The 24,769-nt window shown below is 47.0% G+C and overlaps 3 protein-coding genes across 4 annotated transcripts; all 3 read right to left on the reverse strand.

The window, feature by feature from the left end:
- Positions 1-524: 524 nt before the first annotated feature.
- Positions 525-3,498, reverse strand: eif3i (eukaryotic translation initiation factor 3, subunit I). The gene is made up of 11 exons (XM_040188281.2): positions 3,248-3,498; positions 2,876-2,968; positions 2,702-2,789; positions 2,523-2,588; positions 2,151-2,300; positions 1,889-2,016; positions 1,615-1,725; positions 1,377-1,466; positions 1,220-1,293; positions 1,016-1,108; positions 525-933 (listed from the first exon to the last, which is right to left on the reverse strand). Exons 1-11 carry the CDS (start codon positions 3,248-3,250, stop codon positions 852-854), a joined length of 978 nt encoding a protein of 325 aa, XP_040044215.2. The 5' UTR covers positions 3,251-3,498; the 3' UTR covers positions 525-851.
- Positions 3,499-3,841: 343 nt separating this feature from the next.
- Positions 3,842-9,594, reverse strand: txlna (taxilin alpha). 2 transcript variants are annotated; one of them, XM_078081295.1, is made up of 12 exons: positions 9,478-9,594; positions 8,252-8,782; positions 7,546-7,797; positions 7,289-7,380; positions 6,728-6,898; positions 6,390-6,584; positions 6,176-6,295; positions 5,996-6,070; positions 5,821-5,913; positions 5,631-5,726; positions 5,130-5,462; positions 3,842-3,988 (listed from the first exon to the last, which is right to left on the reverse strand). In XM_078081295.1, exons 2-11 carry the CDS (start codon positions 8,778-8,780, stop codon positions 5,178-5,180), a joined length of 1,908 nt encoding a protein of 635 aa, XP_077937421.1. In that variant the 5' UTR covers positions 8,781-8,782; positions 9,478-9,594; the 3' UTR covers positions 3,842-3,988; positions 5,130-5,177. The 2 variants fall into 2 exon arrangements, with proteins under 2 accessions (XP_077937421.1, XP_040045049.2); XM_040189115.2 differs by having other exon boundaries at positions 3,842-5,462.
- A 725-nt stretch (positions 9,595-10,319) lies between these two features.
- kpna6 (karyopherin alpha 6 (importin alpha 7)) lies at positions 10,320-21,403 on the reverse strand. Its single transcript, XM_040188449.2, has 14 exons — positions 21,237-21,403; positions 18,728-18,861; positions 18,554-18,646; positions 17,936-18,035; positions 17,744-17,838; positions 17,348-17,479; positions 17,124-17,212; positions 16,918-17,017; positions 16,621-16,784; positions 16,454-16,532; positions 16,151-16,276; positions 15,398-15,525; positions 14,749-14,933; positions 10,320-14,496 (listed from the first exon to the last, which is right to left on the reverse strand). Exons 1-14 carry the CDS (start codon positions 21,238-21,240, stop codon positions 14,309-14,311), a joined length of 1,617 nt encoding a protein of 538 aa, XP_040044383.1. The 5' UTR covers positions 21,241-21,403; the 3' UTR covers positions 10,320-14,308.
- Between the last annotated feature and the right edge of the window lie 3,366 nt (positions 21,404-24,769).

Raw genomic sequence — 24,769 nt, forward strand, 5'->3', positions numbered from 1 at the left:
GCTTCTCTACATTCGTGGTCCATGTGTTGGTTTCTTTAGCCATCAGGATGCAGCCAATATGACCTTTGACCTGTAGTGGGGTTTTTTTTATGTACCATTCTGACTTATGGTTTAACAAAATAAACATCTGCCACAATAATGTCATACTCAGTTTTTGATACGATAAAGACCAAACAATGCATTTGAGTCACTAACTCACCATCACACAGTAATGCTTTTATATCTATAATTTCTAAAAGTGATTTCAGTACTGCACTCAAATCTTTGCATCCACTGAGGGAAGTCTCCTCAATTGCGTGCAGTTTGTTGTATTTCCCCTTCAAGTGTCATCCAAATTTTGATTTTGACTGGAATAAAGAAATTAGTTACTGAAATCTACTAAACTGACTTAACCTTTATTACATATTACCCACTTTAAAATAAAAAATTTGAGAAATTCACCATTTACAAGCTACAATTTCTATGTTAACATCTTGACTGGAGCTGCCAGGTGGTTCTTAGGTTTCATAGATCACAGTCACGACTTGAATTCAGTAATTTTATTGTGTGGAATGTCAAAACAAAGTATTGACTCAAAGTTAATTGTAACACTTGGGAGTGTGTGTGTTTTGAGGTCCAGTCAGTATCGATCCACAGATCCGGGGTTCAAAAGTCGCTTCTGATGCCACCGAGACTTTCAGAGATGTTAGAAAAAAAAAACAGCAGAAACTCTGGTCTCTGAGATGCCGTCCAGACCCCCTCTACCTTTATTAGAAGCAACTGGTGAGAAATACGCTGATTACACATCAGTTCAGATGTAGGGAACGAGGCGGGGGGGGCGGCGGTCTGACTGGGTCGAAGGCGCCGACCATTTACGCCTCCAGTTCAAAGTCAAAGTACTGTGGGTCAAAGTAATGAATCCTCGTGTATCCGTCCTCTCCTCCGCTGCTGTAGCTGTGAACAACGAGCACAAGGGAAAGGTCAGTACGTACACACACACACACGCACGCACGCACGCACACGCCTGGCGTCTTACCTCTTGCCATCGGGGTGGAATGCCACGCAGTTGATGGGGCCGAAATGACCCTTGACCCTGCCGAACTCCTCTTCGTAGGCCGCATGGAAGAACCTGAGGGCGGGGTGAGCGGCTCGGTCAGAGCATCACGGGACCAAGATAAGGTGCCGTTGGCTTTTTTACCATCGGGCCCGTTCACGTGGAAGAGAATGTTCTATGACTCACCTGGCCTCAAACTTGCCGATCCTGGTGGAGGTAGTGGTGACCTCCATGGCCTCCTGTCCACCTCCCATCACCACCTGAACACCAGTGACCAGAGGAAGCTTTCATTTAACGTTTGCACGGTGACGCCCCCCGTCCTCCCCGTGGAGTCGCCACTTACGTGATCCATGTTGGGGGAGATGGCGGCAGAGTTGACGGGTCTCTCCGTCTTGAAGGTCTTGATGTGTTCCAGAGAGGCGGAGTCAAACAGCTGAGAGGAGACACAGGAGACGCCAGACGCTCAATAACAAAGTGTGATGTCCAGCAACCGGCGAGTTAAGATGCAAATGGGTTCCCAAATAATTAGTCGTTTTTCATATGGTGAATTGGGTGTCCCGTGCACTCGCGGCCGGTCGTACCTTGGCAGTGTTGTCCTTGGAGGCGCTGATGATCATGGTGAGATCCACTGATGACTGGATGTCATTGATCTGCTTGGTGTGCTCCTTGGCCTTCTTCACGATCTCTCCAGACTGCGAAACAAATAACAAATTCACAACATTTAACTTTAGAGACTATGGAATATGACAGGTTTCTTTAGCCGTACTATCACATGTAAAGACTTTAAACCGCTCCTGCGACCGTGCACTGCTCCTCGCTCTGACCTCAACACCATTCATTACGTGCTTTACCAACCTTGGCGCTGAACTGGTTGAACTCTCCGTTCTCGTGGCCGGCGATGACGTACTCCCCCAGAGGCCCCCACACGGCGCTGGTTATCTTGTGGTCGCTGCATGGAATCGACAGGTAGGGCTGGTTGTCTTCTGCAGAGGGGGGAAAAAATCTCTCATTGGAGCTCGCAGAGAACACATATCTCTGCTGATGGGTCAATCATGGATCAATTACTATGCTGCCAATATGATCACAGACCCCCAGTGTGACAGTGTGAGGTGCTTACCGATCTGCTGTGGATCCCTCAGGTCAAAGAAGTTCAGGAAGCACTGGTAACCCATCTGCTTGTCTGTGGAGAACATGATGATGTTGCCGCTGAAGTCGAAGCCGCACGTTCTGACAGCAGAGTTGGTGTCGAGCAGAGCCAGCTGTTTACCTGTGTGGCGGCACCGAGACACACAGGTTAGTGGAGCACGCTGGTCCCCGTGCACCAGGAACCAACCTGACAGGGGTCAACGTCCCTGCTTGGAGGGGAAATATGACAGGAGAACGTCGGTGGACGAAGGGATGAAACAACCGGGAACGTGTGCGTGCAAAAGCAAGAAAACACACACACACACACACACACACACACGTTGTTCTTTGCAGCTGCACGTACCAGTCTGACAGTCCCACAGTCGACAGCTGTTGTCTGCAGACCCCGTCAATACGTTTTTAGTGTCCCCTGAGAAAGTGCACGTTAAGGAACCTGACATGTATCACAACAACACCAGCATCCGCGTGTGTGCATTTGCTTTGAATAGAACACAAACGGGTGTATTTGTTGAAAAGGGATACAGTCGCAGTCCACACACCACACGGCCCCCGTGTGTCCATTGTAGGTGCCGAGCCTCTCCCCGTTGACGGAGTACCACACGTTGGTCACCTACAGACACGACAACGGACGAGTTTAACACCAAACGGGACGGCGGGATCGCACCGTGACGCCGGACCACGTCGCCGTCATCTCACCGTGTCTTTGGCGACAGAGAAGAGCAGGTCCCCCTCTCGGTTGTACTTGATTTGGGTGATGGACCTCTCGTGGCCCTGAAGCAGGATGGGTCTCTGGAGAAGAAACGTCAGGAGAAATTACTGAATGTTCTGAGCGACAACAGCTCAGACAAGTAATGTTGGGTTTCATTATCGGTGGCAGGTGAATCATCTCGCATCGGTTCGCTAACGGATACGCTAGCTAGCATTCACGTTAACATCGGCTAATTCCTCGGCTAACGTTAGCCGGGCGACATATGCTAGCTTGACCGGAGCTAACTACCGCAGCACGAGCACGCGCGTTGTCCCGGGTACCACGGCGTACGGTAGATATTTACAAATACGCCTACGAACCATTTTGATGAGCTAAACGTAACCAGTCGATCCAGCGTGTTCACACAGACTCCGGTTAAAAAAAAACAAGAGAAAAGATCGGCACTCGTGTTTCAGGGCGCCGGAGCAGCGGCGGAAAAGGAAGATGACGTATTTCCGGGGAAGAAAGGCGGAATCAAGTTAGAGCGCCATCTAGCGGTGTTACTGTGATACACACCTTTGTGTGTGGAGTTTGTATGTAATACACACCTTTGTGTGTGGAGTTTGTATGTAATACACACCTTTGTGTGTGGAGTTTGTATGTAATACACACCTTTGTGTGTGGAGTTTGTATGTAATACACACCTTTGTGTGTGGAGTTTGTATGTTCTCTGCGTGTAAAGACATTCTTTGGGGGATTGGTGACTCTAATTTGCCTGTAGGTGTGTGAATGCTTGTTCGTGGAGGCTGTTCCTCGTCCCTCGCCAGATGTTGGCTGTGAATGACTCCTTGCAAATGACTGAATGCACTCACAACACATCACGTGTGCATTTAACAGTGAAAACTACATTTCAAATCCATACAAAGTTGTGTGGTCTAATTATTGAATCCTTTCTAAATAAACACAAACGGCTACATATTTTACAACTTTTATTTAACAGGAAACAAAAAAATACAGGGCCAGATAAAAGTACTGCAAAAGACAAAAGAGGAGACATCTTTGGTTCCTTCTCAACGAGCCTTGACATCTGCCCACGGGACCAGAGGAACAATGATTCTGTCCTGTGGGACAACGGAAGAAATATTGTCTGCCAATGCTACATATTAAGTTGTACATAAGAAGGACTGAAGGGAGTCAAACTCCCTGCATTCAGTTTATATCCGTCGCTGCACCTTGTAAGAGAACCAGAAAGATGCACCTTAGACTCGACGTCAGACAATTATCCAGAGGAAAGTAATAAGGTTCACAGCGAAGCAAAAATTAAGTTCTGATGCCAGACATGTGGTCGGTTTACACAATGCGTCCATGCACGATGGCTGAGAATGTTTATTCGTTGTCTCCCCAAGTGCTCGTCAGTTGAGACCGCCACACAAAACAAAACAAGAAGCAAGCGTTGCATAGAAGTCGTTGAACATTCTCTCGTTAAAACCTGATTACAAGCTACTGCAAAGAGGGGGAGACAACCGTAGCTGTGTGAACCCCGCACACACACACACACAATCACACACACGCACACAACGAGTTTCAAGTGGTCGTCATTAGAACGTTTTAAGCGGACTCAAAAACATGTCAAATATAACGTAGCAAACAACATCTGAACTCAGGGAGGTTAGGAATGAAAAGTCATAAAAACAAACGCCTTTTTAAATGTGTAAAATAGAGAATGATCTTATAGTGGTGCTCCGTACGATACATATATTTCAATATCAGAGATTATAATTCAAACAATAAATACAGAACAGGAAAACTGCTCAAAAGAAGCAGCGAGACGCTAACAAGAAGAAAAAAAAAAGAACCATTTCCCTAAAATGGTCCACAAGAAAGAAGATGAAAACGCTGAAACCAGAGGAGGAATCTTTCAGTGCGACAAACAACTTTTGTAGCATTCTATAATATTTCTATGTGACTAAGAATCGGTCTTCACATCCCGTTAAGACTTCACCTGAAAAACCTTTACTAGGAGTGGCTTTCAATACACACACACACACACACACACACGCACACGCACGCACGCACGCACGCACGCACGCACGCACGCACGCACACGCACGCACACGCACGCACACGCACGCACACGTGCACACACACACTCCCTCACTCACTCACTCACTCAATCTTCGCCTGCCTGATGTGTGAGGCAGCGTGACGCCGTCTGGTGTGCATGTGAATGGACCGACAGGCGGGCCTCGATCTTCACATCACCTGTTTTGGCGCCTGCAGTGCATGCTGGGAGGACACCGGTTAACCTCTCTATCTGACGAGCGGCGCCCTCGCCTCCTCTAGCACGCCGTCGGTGTCCAGTTGTGGGTCACAGTGGCAGGACTTGGAGCAGGGGGCGGAGTCGGGGTCGGGGTGAGGGTCCGTGGGCGGGGGGGAGGGGGAGTCGGGGCCCCCCGCCGGGACGGCGTCCTGCCCGCTGAGGTTCTGCACCTTCTTGTTGAGCTCGTTGCGTTCGACCTTCAGGGCCCGTCGCAGCTTCTCCAGCCGCTGGACCTTCCCCTGCAGCGCCTCGAAGTCGTGGTCCCGCACGGACTTCTGCACACGAGGGAGACGCGCGTCAGCCGCTGGGCCGTCAATCATACGACGTATTCATCGCTACAGACTTTCCCTCACACTGAGTGGCCACCATCATTATAATAACATGCAGCGTATATCAATCGAACACACGGTGGATCAGAAATCTCCCCCAAAACTGTGCTCTACCTCTTCTGACATCTCCAGCAGAGCCTTGTTGCTGCTCTCCCACCTGGACCGGTACATGGCCGTCTCCTTCTCCAGCTTCTTGATCTTTTTAGTCATCTGGAAGGGAAACCAGACGGTCACAGAGAGGCAGCTCCCTTCCTCCGTCACTCGCCCGCACGGATCAACAGCCCGTCACACGCGGACGCCTCACCTTCTCCATCTCCTGTTTGAACGTGGTGAAGACCTCGTTGCTCTTCGACAGGGTGGTCTGGAACTCTTCAAACTTCTCTGTGTACAGTGAGAGCTGAAAAACAACAACAACAAGTTCAGTGCAAACATTTTCAATCACAGTCCAACTGTCAGGAATGTGAAGCCGTATCAGGGACCTGCTGTTTGAGGTGGACCTCCTGCTGCTTCATCAGCTCACACATCCTCTGAGACTCCACTGCTTCTTTCAGCAACTGGGGGAGGCGAGGGCAAAGGTCAAACCGTAGTGACAACTCCCCATTGAAAGAAAACCAGAAGGGAACGCCAGTGCTTGTTCTGGATTGAGAGAGGAGGCTTACAAAGTGCTTCTCTCTGTCGTGGCGTTCCTCGGACTCCTTCAGCAGCTCCTGCGCCTGCTGCAGCTTGGCGTCCACCAGCTGCTGCTGCAGGTCTTTGTGCTTCACCACCTTGTCGATGTGCTGTGGGGGGGAAATCAAAACGCCCGTCACACAGCCGGCAAAAGAGCGTGGTGAAACGCACATTATTGGGACTCGCAGTGAAGGAGGCACAGACCTCCTCCCGTAGTTTGTACTGTTCATACAGCTTCTTCAGTTTCTCGGCCAGCTCGGAGTTCTCCTGCCGCAGGCTGGCGTTCCTCTCGTTGTGCTGCTCCATCTGAGCCTGGATGTCGTTCAGCGTCACCTGGAAGTGGGAGGTCACCTCCTTCCTTTTCTCCTCCTCCAGACGCGTTCTTTGCATTCCCTCCTCCTGCGGGTGGAGCGACGTTGGAACAATAAAACGAGTGTGAAGAGGACAGCGCTGCTCACTTGTGAATGACCGTAGACAGGCCATCGTTGCAGGAGGTCATTGAGTTGGGTCAATGCGGCGGTTCGGCTCGGTTCGCTTCTTACCTTCAGTGTGCGGTTGTGTCTCTGCAGCTCCCGGCACAGACTCTCCAGCTTGCTGCGAGCCAGCACGGCCTTGCTGTGCTCGTTCCTCAGGTTGTCTTTCTCCTGGACCACCTGGTCCTGCTTCTTCTGCAGCACTCGCATCTGCTTCTGGGTGTTACGGTGCTCCTCCAGCTGCCACACACACACACACACTGATTTTCCGGTCATTTCTACACAGACTACTGAGCAGGAAAAGCAATTAAATGAGTCTTTAAAGCGATTTGCAGCATGAAATCTATTTTCCTTTAAGACTCCTTTAACAGAGGGACTGCAACTCTTCTTTTCAGTTACTATTTATTCACCAAGTGTGGACATTCCTGTGAACTGTATATCCACAGATAATTTGCCAACTATTCATTCTGAATTCAAAAACTTGTACGGACTAAAATGTAAGCACTAATAAAAACATCACCTTCAGAGCAGAAGGGAAAGAGAGCGTTTCATTTTACATCCACTCTAGAAATGTTTTAGAGATCAAGAGTGGTGCTTCGGGCTACACGTTTGGATAAAAAGAACACTCACCAGTTCGGCATACTTCTTACAAAGGCCTCCAAGCTTTTCCTCTGGAGTGCTCAGTGTGTTCAGCGTCTGCATGAGAAGAGTAATCTCTTTGCCTGCATAAACGAGCACAACAGAGACAGAGAGAACCAGTGAATATTGAATTTAGCAAACTGGCCTCTAGGCGGTTTTCAAGGCATCTCTTTGATTCTTCATTACGCAAAATCTACTACACACTCTGACTAGACCACCGATCCATACGGATGAGCAATACTCCTCACCCAGACCCTTCACTTTCTTCTTATCGTGAGTCTTCTTCTGCCCCCCGCTGCCACCTCCGTGTGCTTTGCCTTGCGTCTTGCCGCCCCCCCTCTCGCCGCTGAGGCCGTTGAGCTCGGGGCTGTGCGACTGGCCGTTGGGGACGGGGCTGGCGTCGTCCGAGCGGGTTCGCCGACAGTACGTGCTGAGGATGTCCTCCAGCTGCCGGCTAAGCTCCTCGGCCAATTCACATTGGGAAAGAGCTGCCTCTGCAACTAGGCCAGGAGCGGGAGGGGGGGCATTTGGTTAGAAACTGTTTCCATGTCACCGATTATGCACCACATGCGGTTATCATCATTCACACTAACAACCAGAGGAGCCACTAATCACCGGCCCAAAAAAAACACAGTATGAAATTACACACAAACATGTTTCAGAAAGGCATTTGAATAACTTAAAGTTGTATGCAAACCTAGTGGGAGAAGTAAACCAACCAATCGATAATATCAACAGCCTTAAATGTTTCCCATAAGAAGTGTTCTAGACAGGTAAAATATAGGTGAGAAACACATAAAAAGGGGCAGGTTTTAAGCAGGATTCGGTGTAGGCCATTTTAATATGCAATACTGCATTGTATCAATCCACGCCGTTATTAGATTGTGATCTATTACAAAAAACACTGACGGAGCTACAACCAGTTCTCACGTCACAAAGAAACTCCAGCTTTACCTTCACTTCCTGCCTCGTCGCCTTGTGGAGGCGTGTCTGTGGGCGTCGGCGTCCCCGTCTGCGTCGGAGTGTCTGTGCGCGTCGGGGTGTCTGTGAGCGGCGGCGTCGGGGTGTCTGTCTGTGGCTGCGTGTCTGTCTGTGGCTGCGTGTCTGTCTGCGGCTGCGTGTCTGTCTGCGGCGGCGTGTCTGTCTGCGGCGGCGTGTCTGTCAGCGGCGGCGTGTCTGTCTGCGGCGGCGTGTCTGTCAGCGGCGGCGTGTCTGTCTGCGGAGGCGTGTCTGTCTGCGGCGGCGGCGGGGGTTCGGAGTCTTCGAGGCTGGTGCTCTCCGAGCTTTCTTTTGCAGCTGTGAGTGACTCCATCACTTCGGCTGAAGGGGCGTCCTCACTGCTCTGGGTGGCGTCCTCACTGCTCTGGGTGGCGTCCTCACTGCTCTGGGTGGCGTCCTCACTGCTCTGGATGGCGTCCTCACTGCTCTGGATGGCGTCCTCACTGCTCGGGGTGGCGGACACTTCTGTGTCGTGTTTTTTCATCTCTGGTATCGGTTACAAATAGAAGGAAAAAAAGATGATACCTGACTCTCTGGTAATGACACAAGGTGCAAATTAAAGCACTTTTCACTCATACATATAACTCAGTGACACTATGAAGGTCTTTTTTTAATACTGGACCACCTGCAAGGAAAAGGTGAAAATAAATGACTCACCAAACTGAGCTTTAAATCTGTCTACGGATCTGTTTCTACGTATTAACATGTAATAGCTGCTTTGTAAGTGTTGGTCACAGCTCAACTTAGGCCTAACTTAAAGCCACAAAATAAGACTAATCGCGTGTGACGTAGCTAACGTTAGATCGTGTTTAGAAACCTTTAACCACCAGGTTTACTAACATTAGGCGGTCATCTTCATTAACTTGTGTTTTACGTTACACATGTTCATGATACGGAGTATAGTTTGTCATGTTAACGAACATACGTCATGACAAATTGTAACACAAATGTCCTGTCAACAGTGCATGTGCATGTCCTCGCTAGCTTTCGCTTTAACACTCGCTCTCTAACGTTAGCATTCACGTCTTGTTAGCTAGCACCTGCTAACGCTCGTTAGCCTCCAGATGCGGCTAAACTAGCTTGCACAGTGCTGGTTTATGTATAACTTCTAACAACATACACGGACTACACGGGTGCTAGTCCGTGAATCCCGAGTTCTCTGATATTAAGGAGTCATTTACCTTCAGACTCAAGGAGGAAATAGCTAACGTTAGTGTTTGACTGCGAACTGCGGGTTTCCACAACAGCGTGAGCCAGAAAAAAAACCCACTTCCGGTGATAACTTTGGATTCTTCTTCTGTTTCCTGGTAGTTTGGCGGTTTACGTCACTACGTTGTGCTTTGCTGCCACCTACAGAGAAATACATGAAATTATCTTTACTGGTTATTAATAATACATATGTTGATTCCTATAAATCTAAGCTTTGTTTAGATAATATATATGCATACAAATAATTTAATCGAAATTTTATATTTTTTTATAATAATGGGGAACCACCTCATTGTCTATAAATACAAATGATCAAATAATAATACATATAAACACTTTATTTTTTTAACTTTTAGCTTTATTCCTTTATTTTTATTTTTTAAATATGGGGGTAAAAAAAATAATCATAAACAAGAGTAGAGAAAATAAATACATGTAAAAATGTTTTTAAACCCATAGCATTCAATTTTATTTTATTCCTTGTGCAGTGTTGTCTTGTCGTCCATTGTCGTAGGAATTTGACTTGGCGGGTTTTGGAAACGTAGTATTCTTCTCCAATGGAAAAATAAAGAAAATACTAACCAGGTTGCATGTTTCTATTTGAGCTTCAAATGAAGACATGGAGCCTACTATCTGAAATGTAATAATTATTTCATATTAGGGCTCACATCCCCGGTACTGTAGCTAAATTCTACAGAGGTTTCTTTCCACTTCTACAAAAGTAAGTTTGCACTTGGACATACAACACAACTTTGCTAGTGTGCTGCTGAATTCATTCTCATTGACAGCAGTGAACAAAGACAAAACATTCACATTAAAGGGTTGTAACGTAACTTTATTTGTTTTGTACAGTATTTTCACTGAACAATTTCAAATTCAATGTAATTTCCTTTACACTTTAACATTTTATATTGTTGCTATTTCCTGTATGCATTTTTTCCATCTTCATGTTTGTGTGACATGTTTAGTTGAAGTTGTGTAGAAGTTTCTCGTCACTCATTCATACCGTCGGTAAAGTCAAGTCAAGTCACAGTTTAAGATGGGTAATTGAGCAAATGGGGGAAAAAAAATAATCATAAACAAGAGTAGAGAAAATAAATACATGTAAAAGAAATGAGAAGGACCAGAGCAGAGAAAACATCGGGACTGGTCAGTGGTGGCGTATGAAAAAGTATTTTTACAAACATGTAGCATTGTAAACATCTGTAGCATAGAGGACATCACCTGACCAAGCCAAGCGTGGCTTTAGATTCTGATAAAGACGTGAACAGCTTCTAGGACGGAAGACAAGTCAGATTTGAGATATTTAGTGATGTCTGCTCATTTCCCCCCCCCCGTGGATAACGAGGTTCCTGATCGTGCAGCCTGACTGGGACGAACGTTTGATGCTAAACACATTATCCAAAAATATAACCCAGAAAAACCTGATCCTGTTTTCTCTCTTGTCTTGTGCTCCAATGAGGCCTTTTCTCCACTTCTCAGAAGTGATTAGAATTGCTAAATCCCCCGTCAATGTATCAGAATATACATATAGTTTAACTTTAATAATACTTTTTAATGTAAATCACTGCACAATTTCTGAATGACAGAGTTTGTCCAGTGGCCTCGGTCGGCCTCACCCAGCGGCGGAGCGCCACCTGCAGGGGAGTTGTTGCCTCTACGGCGCCTGATTTTGGACAATATGTTTATTGCAGCCGTCTGGATAATTTTGCAGATCTTTTCACTCCCTAAAACAGTACTTAAACTTGAGGAAAAGCCAAAAAAAAGGAGCTGAGGAGAGTGAGGACTGAGCTATTGCAGCTTCTAATAAAAAGAAGCAGATTCTCAGTGAGTATTGAAGACATCAAGTAAATCATTCCCACCAGCCTTCAGGATGACGCAACTTTGGTAAACTACGACAACACGGTGAGTACCTGCAATCGTCCGCTATGATAGTAGCTTAAATTTACACAATTTGCCACATCTAAAATCTCTCATAGTTTTCCGTCAGCACACGGAGGCGCCGGCTTTGAGCCGTGAGAAACGCCAAATATTAAACTCGGCCGTTTCCACCGCGTGAAATCACTCTAGGCCGCGGCGCCGGGGATCGTCACACCGACGGACGACAGGCGGCCGGAGGGGCCCGCGTCATGTGACCACGGCTTCGCTGGGGCCACTCTCCCCCCCCCCAAAGAATCAATGGCAAATAACGTAACTTTAAAGAGAAGGAAAATAGAGCAGCAATGTTCTGCACAAAATGTGTGCACATTCAAGTAAATAAAAGATAAAGAAAAACAAAAGTCAAAGACATAAGAACCTCCAGTCTCTGTTGGTCGGATTGGCACTTTTGTGAATAGGAGTGCATTTTCATTTTCAAGAAATATAAATATTTGTTTTTCCTGGTCGATGCACTATTTTCTTTTTTTTTTCTTCTTCTCCGTTTTCAAACGTTGCAATTCTGGCGTTATTTGTCGGCCGAGCTCAGAGTGAAATCGAAGACTTCCGTTACAAATGCCGCTCTACACGTCAGTCCTGTAGAGGCAAGTTCTTGATGCTCAATTATTCATGATTTCAACTCTCGTGTCCACTGGGAGCACACGTGTTCTGTGGATAACATCTCGCTAGCAAAGCAAACTTGAACCCAACAGCAGTTGGTGGAAGTTTATGGCTTGTGTAAAAATGTAATACTGAAAGAAACCAAATGAATCTAAAAGGGGCGTCACGGTAAAGTGTCTCTTCTTAGATGCGGTGGAATCCACCAGAGTTCTGGTCACAGTATCATGATTCAATGTTAAGGCGGGTTCTGTGATCCACACAACAGGAGCTCCCAGAGGTCGTCGGGGTCGATCAAGCTCGTCCTCACGGTGCCGTCAGTCAAAACATCACACAACCACAGTTCTGCTCCGCCCACAAGGCCGGAAGCCTGATCCCGGATCAGCTTCTGAGCCGTGGGCTCACAGGGATCATTTAAACCATCGTAAGTCATGTGGCTAGAAACAAGGACGAAAAAAAAAGTTTCCATGAGACGTCTTTGTGCAGTGAAACATTTAAATATGCAAAAAAAAAACCCTTCTTTGTTTCTACTAAAACAAAAGAAGTCTTAAATAAAAATTGAATCACCGGCAACATTTCTTTTTAAATAAAACAAAAACCATAGTAAGTGGTCTGAAATGAAATAACAGCCAAAAACGGCAATTTTCTCCGGAGAAAAGCCAATTTAAAAATAAAAATAACTTTTTTTCCAAAAAGGACCATGGAAACTGATTTTTCTTGCGTCTAGCCACTCATCTGTGAGGAGGTGTGTGTGTGTGTGTGTGTGTGTGTAAGGTGTCTGCTGGTGTTGTATGCAAGTGTGCATGAAGTGTGCGCAAATACAATGCAAATACAAAACTCAAATGTATGTTTATACTTGAATTGGTGGTCTGAGCGGTTCCCCCGGACAGACCCGGCTCGCCGTGAGCCTCGAGGAGAAGCTATTTACACAACGGACCCGGGCGGAGTCATCAACAGTCATCAAGCCCGCCGCCCAGAACGCCGTGGGTCAAATCTGCCACTGCACGGCAACACCGCCACCAAACCGGCGCCGTGGCCCACTTCCTGTTTCTTTACCTGCAAATGCTGCCACGGTAAAAGAAAAAGGGTGGGCAGCGTTTGACCGGGACCCTCAGTGACTGTACGCAGGGTAATATAACGCCATGCAGAACCCCCCCCCCCCCCCACACACACACACACTCACGGCCGGGGAGGCGGGGGCACGAGGGCCTCGCAGAACCAGCAGCCACCTGTTTTCACCGAGCATCAATGGAATCAGACTTTAAAAGTTGAGTCTGCACCACAAGCGTCAGTTCCCCCCCATTTTAAACATCTGCAATACATCCAGTTTGTTTAAATATAAAAGGAAGTTGGGTTTGGTGCGGCTGGTACCCCCCCGTCGCCCTGAAGCCCCAGCTATGCCTCGTTTAATAGTTAGATCATTCCAGAATTCAAATGTATTGTTATTAATAACACCGCACACAACGAACATTGGATCTATAACTACACCACCCTCGAAAAAAATTGATGTTCCTAGATCTTTAAACATATCCTCTATAAACCCATCTATTTTCCACTATCCCTTCAAAACCCCATCCGACACCCAGTCTCCAGTCTCCTCCCCTGAAATGTGTCCCAAAAGAATAGAAGACATGTTAACAGTGGAAAAAGACACTTTTTAGCCGAGCCTCGTGATTCAGCAAACCAAAGAAAAAAAGAAAATCACACGCATATAAATAAGTGATCATAAACGACAAGGGATCTTTACTGTGTGTTTTTCCTGCCACCCGGTCACACTGACATCAAGCGCTCGCCTTCACCTCGCACTCGTGGGACTTTGCACGGGCAACCCGGAAAAAAAAAGCAAAGGTCCCCCTGGGAAACAACCCAAAAGAGTCTATATAAAGATATCAACCAACCCAACCGTCGGCAGGACGATATGCGTGTGTGTGTGTGAGAGCGTTCTTGAAGCCAGAGCCGACTTCATGTGGCCATCACGGCCTCTTCAAGGAAAGTGTAATGCAGCTCCCCCCTCGACCGGTAACACGTGGGTCCCCCCCCTCCCTCCCCCCGCGAGGAGTCGGCCCACTGGATGAGGAGAGCTGGAGGGCGGGACAGTTTTACCTACGGGTGTGTGGAGGTTTGGGAGTCAGTGGCCGATCGGGGGAGGTGGGGGGGGGGGGGCTGAGAGGCTCCGGCTACCAGGGGTCCTCCGTGAGACGAGGAGGTACAGAGGGGGGCAAAGTGGTGCATTTTAAAGGTGAGGTGGGTGTTCGGGGGGGGGGAGGGGGCTTAAAGCTGGAAGCCCTCCATGGGAGCCTCCTGCTGGGGAAAAAGGAACTGCTGGTTGGCCTGGTCCACCTGGGGGGCGAGGCTGTGCTCCTCGTCCTCCACCCCGAAGTAGTGCTCGATCAGATCGAAGGCCTTCTGGTAGATCTCCTGGTTGTCGTGGCTCTGGAGGAACTCGATCTTGTCGAGACCTGGAAAGACGAGTAATGTTAGAACGAGGACTTTTTCAGAAGAATTGACGGTTTTTTTATTCTAAAAAAGGTAATAGAAATAACTGGATAGAGGCAGCGACGGGTCAAACATCACTACTTTATGTGGTCGTAATAGTAAGCTGACAATCACTTCTCCCTAAAAAACTATTGCTTTGGTATCAAAAATGTTATTTCCTATAATGTTGATTTCCTAAAGACTAAAGCACCAGTGCGCTGTGACGGAGTTCGTACCGTAGGCTTCCTCGATGAGGCTGCAGTAAGGGTTGACTCCGGTGGCGCTGTTCTCCTGCTTGGCCTCCTGCTCGCCCAGCCTCAGGATGTTCTCCAGCCCGTTCAGGGCCACCTGGACGATCTTAGAGTCCATCACCGTCAGCAGGTCACACAGCGGCTTAATGCAGCCCAGGTTCACCAGGTATCTGGGTTCCAACACACAGCGGACAGAGAATAAGCCTCCAACTATCAACTTCTAAAAAAAAAAAGGCCTTCTTGTGACTCAAGAAGTTACTCGAGAGTGTTTAAAATCAGACAGTTATAATAATATAGTCATAATCGTCCATAGGATCTGCCAAAGGCTGATTTTTTTTAATGGTGGAGTAATATCTAATCTATTTGAAATAGATTGTTTGCATTTATTGATCTATTAATTAAAAAGATTTGAATCAATTGTATATGAATAATTCCGGTTACATTCCGATTACCCCATGAATTATTAAAACCGTGCAAAATGAAAATTTCTTTCTCACAAGTAAAGCATCACATTATATTTCTTCTCATTATTTACAACTTCCACAGTCATCACCTGATGCAGGCCCATGGAACCCTTTCAACTGCGTATCAGGATGACCCCGACTGGGTCAACCTGACCTCGTGTCCCCCTAACCTGATCTGCTCTGGCGTTCCTCCAGAGGTGGCGTTGGTGATGGCCCAGGCCGCCTCTTTCCTGGTCCTGAACTCTGCTTTCTGCAGAATGTCGATCAGAACCGGGAAGATGTTGGCGTCGATGACAGTCTGTGGGGCAGCAGGAGATGAAAAATATATATATATATTTTTTTAAATCAGGGGTGAGGTCTCCAGCTTCATCAGTTACCGTGGAAACGTCCCCTTTCAAAGTGTTTAGCATTAAATTATCTTCAAAAGTGAAGACAAGATTAGTGACGCTGGTGCAGAATGAAACAAGTTCTGGTTGAGATTTAATTATGAAAAAGTGACTAATTGATTTCAGAAAGAGTTTTAAACGTCACATGGCTGAGTAAACACTTCGACTGCTCTTCATTGCCATGAAAAGAAAAAAAACAAAAACATTAAGCCAGCCGTTAAGCGGTTGCCATTGTAATCAAAGGCCTGTCAATCATATGGGAGTTATTGCAGGCTGTGCTCGTGTTCAGATTAAATGATGGAATAGAGCACAGAATATAAGAAGTGGACAAAACTGACGGTCAAATTACACCCGCTGTGATTATATATTAGAAACACTGTAGAGCTTTGACACCTCGACATATTTCATTTCAACAAAACAATCCCCAACATGCGTGTTCTCATTACAATGTAATTAGTCTTGACATTTAAGTAACAAGTTATTCCTGGAGGAAAGGATCAGGTGGGGGACCTTCTGGGCTTTGTCAGCGTGCATCACCTGGATTTGAGCTCGGTTTCCTGCCGTGATGTTTGAGATGGTCCAGCACGCCTCTTTGCGAATGGACTCTTTAGCACTGCTGAGGAGGTGCAGCAGACAGGGCAGAGCAGAGCAGTTCAACACCACCTACACGCGGGAGGGTGGGAGCAAGTCATTCGTTTAGAAAAGAAAAAAAGAAAAAAGGGGGTCACATTTAAATCAGACAGCGAAAGCCCCTCTCGACGATCCCTTTGGAGGATGAAGTCTGCAATGACGTATGTGTACCAGGACAACAGAAACTAACTTCAGCGAATACCCTCTCACCTGTGTTTGGATGTCGTCTCCAGTTACGATGTTTCCCACAGCTCTCAACGCAGGGGAGGCCACCTTATAGTCCGTGTGCCTGCAGGACAGTGGGGTGTAGCAGAGAAATGGTATTTACGGGTCATATTTAGAGGGAAAAAGAGAGCCGAGCGTGTGACTCGACTTACATGAGCAGCTCTACGAGGCGCCTGCAGACGCCGGAGTCGATGACAGCCTGGATCTTGTCATTGGGGCCGTCTGAGAGATACGACAAAGCCCAGCAGGCATCCGCCAGCAGGTCTGGGTCACTGCTAAATAGAAGCCTGGACAGCACTGGCAGACAGGGGGACACCTGCACAGCAGACACAATGCACATTTATGACCAGAAACACACACACGTCGAGCAGCAGTTGCAGGAAAAGCAGCTCGGCTACATTCTTGTTCCGAGGTAACCAAAAAATAAACAGGGAGCGAGAAAGCTGTACCTTTTCAAAAGCCGGCGGAGGGTTTTTTCCTCTACAGAGATTAGACAAAGCCCACACTGCATTCCTAGTCATGGTCAATCTAGTGGATTTCGTCAAAAGCCTGAAATGGCAAAGAAAAGAAAAGCTTACCAGATGAGATAAGACCACAAAGACAGTATCACAGGTAGGAAAGCTGGTGGCCATATTCAGTGTGAAGATGGGCTTACATTAACAACGGCGGAAGGATTTCGCAGTTCAGCACGTAGTCCCTGCACACGGCACTATCCCCTGCGATATTACCCAAGGCCCACACCGCCTGCAGAAAGAACCAACACACCAAAACCGCCGTGAGCAATAGGCAACGCGCACGAGAATATGGAGCAAAGTGTGCCAAACAGAGACAACGGTCACGATGGACACAATACACATCACGCCAACCACGCCGCGTTACCTGCTCTTGGACGTCTTCAAAGTCGGAGTTGAGCAGCTCGATGAAGATCGGCACTGCTCCGGCCACAATCACCGTCTTTGTCTGCGAGGACGTGCCCGATGCGATGTTGGTCAGCGCCCAAGCTGCTTCGAACTGCGCGGGCACAAAAACGTCACGGCGACAAAGCATTTTACACTGGACACTGTTGCAAAACGTAGATTCGAGGGGAGATACTGATTTATACAGTAATACCACTTTTACATTACTATAAAAACTGTAATCAGAAAGAAGATTAGAAGTAGAAGAAGCTACGGTCTTCAACCCAACAAGCCAGGTGACACATTCTATGTGTATTTGTGTAGATATTTATATGCACCTCATGTACACATCACACGCATATTGTGTGTACAAACTGACCTGTAGCGTGCAGTTGACGCTCTTCTTCAAGAACTCCACAAACCTCTCAACTACTCCAAGCGTGTTTATGACTTCATCAATCGGGGGGTTGGGCTCTGAAATGAGGCAACGCTGGATGTGAATACTTTCGTTTGGTCCTTGGTGATTTCATGACTGGTGAAACATGTGTGACTGTAAGTCAAATATGTTTACCTTTAGAAAGTAGTTTTCTGAACTTTTGTGTTGTGGCGAGCTGAAGCTCTGGGTCCTCCGAGAAAAGCATCTCAACCATGTCTCTGGTAATGACTCCTTCCTGCAACACACATTCACAAGCACTCACAACACTTGTTGTCTCGAGACCAGACGACACCAATAACGTTGATGTTGCGTGTACGGTTATGCTGCGTTCACACCAAAAGCAAAGTGAATAATTTGCGCGAGCAGATTCCATGTCAGTGCAGAGATTTTAAACGGGCGGTGCAGAGGACGCGAAAAGTGAAGCGATTACATCGCTAAAATAAAACGCCGGCACAACAGGTCATCAGACCGGATGCTGGTCCGCCTGAAGCAGCGCTGGAAGCCGCAGTCATCCAGACGCGCTTCCTGGAGGAGTCGGTGAAATTCAAGCTGTGTGCGGCGACGGATGATGTCATGAACCCAAACACAACACCGTTCCGACGTTTGTGTAATTCACACAACAAATAAAGAGCAGAAATAGTAGTTATTTATTTCCATGGTGGATAGCGGAGATTATTATAACGGGCTTCACGTAGACACGCTGTGGAGATAAGCCACGCCCCCTTTCAGGCAGGAATAAAGCGGGACACTCACTGTTGTCGGAGAGCTGAGAAACGGGTCCACCAGCGGACTCTCAAACATGGCCTCCTCTTCATTGAGAACATCAACATTCCTCCTCTTGAAAAGCTGTGATTAAATTAAATGTCAGACTATGTTCAATAAACCAACAATAAATACACACAGACACACATATAAAAAGGATCAAACCTGTTGTTCTCGTTTCTGTTTCCTGAGTTGGACGCCCTCCTCTTCCCTCCTGCGTCTCATCTCCTCAGGGTTCAGCGCTTTGTTCTTGTAGCGGTTCATCCTGTAGTTGTCTTTGGCCGGACTGGCTGACGGCTCTAATGGGCCGCAGACACAAGTAGACATCACAATGAAGACACAACAAGAACGAGCAGGAAACAGCTGAGCCAAAGTCAACACCACATGGAGGGAAGTGTAATCGAACGAGTGACTGTCGGCGTTTGTTTCCCCGTGACATCTCTAATTATAAGCCATGATGGTGACACAGCATGAACACTGGTCTATATATATATAAAAAGGCCCTGTACAAATGAGCTCATAGGAACCCTAAAAATACACACACAGACACACGCCGCTAAGCTGTTCATCAACCAGTCAGCTGGCAGGCCGAACAAACGCATTTATTCAGTAGAGTCAAATTGCAGAGTTTGCATTAATTGGAGCCCAGACAGGACAAACTGTCCTGTCTGTCCCGTTCTCAGTATTTGTGCAGTCATGCCACCACAGCTGGGCACTGGGCAGATCCCCGAGTCACCCGGGGCAACGGGAGACAGAAAGTGAGCGAGGGGACAACATGGAAACCTGTCACCAGCACAAGGTGGTGGAAACCTTGTCTGTCAAAAGTCCAGATTGTAACGGCGGGAGTTCCCAAGGTTAAATATTTGAACAAGTTGCGCAAATTCAGGGCATGATATTGTTTGAGGGCATTAGCACCACCAGCCTCATAAAACGTTCACGAATGTGTGTGTGTGTGTGTGTGTGTGTGTGTGTAGTTTGTCCAGATGGTAAAGCCGCATGGAAGCACTGGCTGCTGCTGCTGCTGCTGGATGCTCAGATTTATGTAATGTTGCTTTACGCAAACTGCAATGACTGTTTAGGCTGGAAAGCAGAGAAAAGGCCCTGCAGGGGACATGCCTGCACTGGCCGCAAACAGAACAGTGAAAGTCCTTAAGCCACGCTGTCTTTTGACTAAAATCTGAGGGGGAGAAAAAAAATCCTGGTGATACTGAAATTTGGGAAAGAACCCCAAAAACAACAACAGTGGAAATGAAACGCTCTCTTGGAGAGTGGTGGCAGAAATCTCAACCCATGATATGTGAAAATCCCAAAACATTTGCATGGCTTCAAAAACCTCGTGAGTGACTAATTAACTGACTAATGATGTCTCTCTGGCCAAGGTACAACAGCCAGGTGTAGTGACAGATAACAAACACTGAGGGTGACTAAAGCAAAGGACACACAAAAGGAGCATAAGGATTGGTTGAACACGACTTTTGTCTCAATACACACGAGTTTGACACGTCCATGTACATATATTGTTTCCATTTGAGGAAGATTGTCCCTGTCTTTTTAGTATTTCATTCGTATTTATGAACACATAACGTTACGTACAAACAGTTGTGTCTGTGCATGACAGATGACACCAACGCGCAGAACTAAGCACCGTGCTGTTCGGGAACAGTCTGGAAAACCCGGGGACCCCCGGAGTCACATGTGACGTTACGCGCTAGCCTGCAGTGTGCCGACGCATGTGTCAAAACCGCCGCTCGCTGCCGCTTGTACGCTGTCATGAATGCGACACGTTTTCCTTCCAAGTCACTCTCACCAGCTCCAACTCCCGAGTAGAAACGTAATTCGGTGCAACGTAAATGCTAATGACTGATCGATGAATAGGGTTGGGTGACAGAGCTAACACAGCTAGCTTAAGCTAACGTTAGCCGCTACGCACACACACAACTGCGCCTAATAAAATGTGACCGCTAAACAGTCCATCTTATAAGGCGATTACTTATTGCGGAGTACGAGTTGTTGGAAGTTTATCGTCAAGCTACAATCGAACCAAGCCAGCGAAATAACACCGAGCACACAGCTGACGCTTGGCTACACGACACTGAGACAACGTTATCTAGCGTTAGCTACGTTGACGTTTCTACCACCGTTCCATTAGCGTGGTGCCGTTGCCGCTAGCAACACCTGTAATGTAACGTAAGACAAACACGGGAGGCCACACGCCACTTTGCCAATACGCAGGTCAACATCGGGAGGCATAATAATAACTCAATTCCCTGGTTAAGCCTCTACGCGTGTCTCACCACGAAGTGCTACGGCGCCTACGTAGTTAGCTGGCTAGCTATTAGCCGAGTTTCCTTGGGTTGGCTCGGGTTGAAATAGGATTATGTTGGAAGTGTTTCACTCTGAAACCAGTCAAAAGGTGACTCGAACCCGCCCTATGATTAGAATGATTCAAATTTACAAATTATTAAATAGCGTAAAGGAATAAATGACGCTACTAAGTGAGGTAACTTAACGTCGTTATCTGTGGCTAGCTGCAATGCTAAAGACGTTAGCTAAGTAACGCCAGTTAGCTAAACAACAGTGACAGGATGCTTTACAACCATCGCTCCCGCTGACGCGGCACAATCTTTTACCACCCAAACGCAGATACGTGCCCTCGACATGCCGACAAGCTTACCCATCACGTCCTGTGTCGTTTGAGCGTATCGAGCCGTGGAGATATAAATCAAATGTGAATCCTCTCTCTGTCTCTTCTAGCCTTCCACAATTTGCTCCTGTAAGCAATATGTCTGCCGGAGACGGAAACGTCAACATATAACATAACAGCCACTTCCTGCCAGCAGAGGACGCACGAGCCTCACAAAACACTTCTTCATATTTCAATATAAAATAATATATGTTTACAGTACAATATTATATCAACGCGTTGTGGTTGTCCCCGCCTCTTCGACTCACTGATGTTTTGTTTATTTGTATAACAAGCAGAACGGTTCATTCATCCACCCATCATTAAAATGCCAAGTTAGAGGAGGCCAGCACATGACTCACATTCTCTACATTCCGCATACCTTCTGGCATGGTTCAGATTCCCCTCGGCAATGAAGCTGCTTAACCACGTTGCTTTTGAAATACTGTGTGCCGTGTGCTCGTGTGTGCGTGCAGTTGTGTGTGTGTGTGTGTGTGTGTGTGAACAGCCATGGTTCCCCCGGTGTCTTTCCTAAAGTGAATGTGACAGAGTAATACAGGTGAGGTGCTTCCGTGGTCAATTTGCTGGGAGCAGGTAGTGGTAAATTACTGCACTATGTTGTGCTACAGCATTGTCCTCTGACGTGGGCCCTCCAGGGGGACTCGGGAGATACACCAGAAAGAACTTCAGGGGGCAATGTTGTACAAATAAAACGTAATGCATTTGCCGCTGTCGGGCCGTCTCTTTTTCCCCCGTTGGAAATGGTGCAGGAGGTCAACTCAACTGTAGCAAAACAGAGATACTTTCTCATGATTACTATTTCTTAGTAGACAAGGACCAATACTGTTCATATGTCCATGCTCGACCCACAGGCTACGGCTTGATTTCCACTCAGCCGAGCCACTGCGGTCTGAGGGTCCGCAGCCTTCAGCAGGTGTGCTGGCGCAGAGATGAATCAAAGGACAGCACTCGCTGAATAGCAGCTCGCCGCTGGTCTCAAACAACAAACAACAAACACACAGGACCAGACCCAGTCTGCAGGGCTCATCCAATCTGATTTCACAGGTCTTCCTTTCTATATTCTTTACCTTTTTCATTTCTAGACCTGCTGAAGCACGCCGCACAGCAGCCTCCACTCTGCAGAGAAGCAAAGGCTATCCATTAGTCAATGCCACAGAGTAAAGACTGTTTCTGTAATGGAACCATAAGAGCCGAGTGAGGCACATAACTGAGGGGTTTTAAAACTACAGTAAAGTGGAAGGCATGGTCAATTTTGCCGTGGCCTCCCACTCACCATCAGCCCTCTAATGTAGATATAATACACACTACAATCAATACCCTCTTTTTCATCCAAATTCAAAAGGCTGTACATTAAAAAAAGGGAAAGGACTAAATTAACAAACAAGAAGACCTCTCTTGCCAACCTCATTAGTGGCAGTAGCCCGTCTAGGGCTGAGTCAGCAATATTGAAAAATAACTCACAGCATGTTCAAAAAGCAAATTACCACGAGACCACCAACTATGTTCATCCAGTTGAGGTTTGTTCATCAAAATGAGTTTTAAGTCGTTTCTAAGAAGATAATACAGGGTGTTGCTGATGGACCTCTTCAGCATTAGCTTTATTTGGGCCACCTTTTGTCAAACGTTGCATGTATAAAAGAGGTTGATAATAATAACAGTGATAATACATCATACTCATACAGCCCTTTTCAAAAACGCTTTAACATCCATACATCCGGACATCTCTGAAGGCTTTTCATAGACGTGAATCCCTTCCATTCGTAAGGAAACTCTACTTAATCCATTGGAGGGGTTTCGTAGGCAAAGGTCTTCTCTGTTTTGCATAATGCTCCCGGCAGTAAATCCACGATAAAGCATTCAGCGGGACAAAAATCTGTGCAGGTGGACAAGAAAGAAAAAGAAACATAGCATATCATGAAATTACATCAAGAACCATAATTGTGAAGGAAAAACTCCAAAACAAAGCATCAAAAGGTGTGCCCAGTTTAAACTCATCCTTAATTCAATTACACCAAGTATAATAATAATTGCGCTCGTTTGCCAAAATGTGAGAAAGCGTCTGGGCTGCCTGCGGGAGAGAGAACATCTGCAGGGCTCGGCGCTGAACGCTTTGTGGGTAATAAAGGGTGAGCGAGATAACACCACGAGGAGGAAAGTGAGCGTAGAGAACCGTGTGTTGGAGCGTCAATGAAAAAGAGGAGATATGTTTTCGTAATATGGTATTGAAAAAAAATCAGCGCTGTCCGTTCCTCGCCTTTTCCGTTTTTCAATCTGAGGACTTGGGGCCTCCGTCTCTCTCCGTCTCGCTCTCGCCTTCTGACATCTACCAGGTGGCGGGGCCGATAAGTGGGATGCTGAGTAGGTGTTTTTGGAATATTCTTGCGGATCATTCGATCATTCAGCGTGAGTGAGAGGGAGATTTGTGGGAACCGTTTGAATAGCAATGTATGATTTTTACCTCACGGGGTAAAAAACTGGGAGAGACAAGTCGGCAGCAGATCGGAATAAAAGCACAGTCTAAAAATGACTTTGCCATTGAGCAAATATGGAAGCCACTTTTTATATGACAACTGGAGGGGATCTCACGGGATCTCACTTTGCATCTTACCCCGTAAAGGTGTAAAAATTGATGAGCAGGTAAGGTTCTCCCACACTGCCCCGGTCTTCTGCACCCGACTACAATCACAATCAGAAGCCATTTATTGCCCATATGTTACACATTGAGGAGTTTGGTGCAATGTAAGAACAAATATGAGAATAAAATAAAACAAATAACAAACACTGTGCAAAATGTTTCCAGGATGGATTATTTGGGTCAATGGGGGACTTGGACTTGGTTCATGAGACCGACTGCTCTCCGGAGCTCTTGGTCCTGATGGGCCGCAGCCTCCTGCCCGAGGGAAGGGGCTCAAAGATCCTGCGTCCGGGGTGAGAGGGGTCGGCTACGATCTTTCCTTCCCTCCTCAGAGTCCTGGAGGCGAACAAGTCCTGCAGGGACGGCAGATTGCAGCCGATCGCCCTCTCTGCAGAGCGGATGACGCGCTGCATGCTGCCCTTGTCCTTGGCTGTGGCTGCAGCGTACCAGACAGCGATGGAGGAGCACAGGATGTAGAAGTGCACCATCATCGTCTTTGGCAGGTTGAATTTCTTCAGCTGCCTCAGGAAGAACAGCCTCTGCTGAGCCTTCTTGGTGATGGAGCTGATGTTCAGCTGCTTCGACGTGATGCAAGAACCGGATCGAACCAAACACCTCAGCCCATCAACGAAGCTCTGCAGCTGTCGATCGGCTTGCATCTCAGCTCTCCTCTCCACAGTTGTGACATGAGGAAAACACATCTGTTCAGACTGCACCGTGGCCCGTTAGATTAAATCTGCTAATGTACCATTCGAAGCAGTCCAGCGTATGTTCTGTAAGTTGTATCCACTTGATTTCCTTTTTTCAGGAAATCGCTCAGGGTGAAATTGTCTGCCAAATGATTGTAATATCATATTTGTAGCATGGT

The sequence above is a fragment of the Gasterosteus aculeatus genome, chromosome 10, assembly GCF_964276395.1.
Source record: "Gasterosteus aculeatus chromosome 10, fGasAcu3.hap1.1, whole genome shotgun sequence".
NCBI classification, from domain to species: Eukaryota; Metazoa; Chordata; class Actinopteri; order Perciformes; family Gasterosteidae; genus Gasterosteus; species Gasterosteus aculeatus.

Bases quoted from the DNA above. Each gene is read 5' to 3' on its own strand.
- txlna (XM_078081295.1), bottom strand. From the start codon at position 8,780: ATGAAAAAACACGACACAGAAGTGTCCGCCACCCCGAGCAGTGAGGAC. The intron at 7,381-7,545 runs GTGAGGAGTATT...TCGTTTATGCAG, and splicing joins GAAGAAAGTGAAGGGTCTGG to GCAAAGAGATTACTCTTCTC. The intron at 6,071-6,175 runs GTAAGCCTCCTC...CGCCTCCCCCAG, and splicing joins ACGACAGAGAGAAGCACTTT to TTGCTGAAAGAAGCAGTGGA.
- kpna6 (XM_040188449.2), bottom strand. The intron at 18,036-18,553 runs GTGAGTGTCCCG...TGTGTGTTGCAG, and splicing joins TTCTCAGCTCTCCGACAACA to GAAGGAGTCATTACCAGAGA. The intron at 15,526-16,150 runs GTGATGCACGCT...GCTGCCCCACAG, and splicing joins GAAACCGAGCTCAAATCCAG to ACTGTCATCGACGCCAACAT.
- eif3i (XM_040188281.2), bottom strand. The intron at 1,467-1,614 runs GTACGACCGGCC...GTCTCCTCTCAG, and splicing joins CCAAGGACAACACTGCCAAG to CTGTTTGACTCCGCCTCTCT. The intron at 1,294-1,376 runs GTAAGTGGCGAC...ACTGGTGTTCAG, and splicing joins TCTCCCCCAACATGGATCAC to GTGGTGATGGGAGGTGGACA.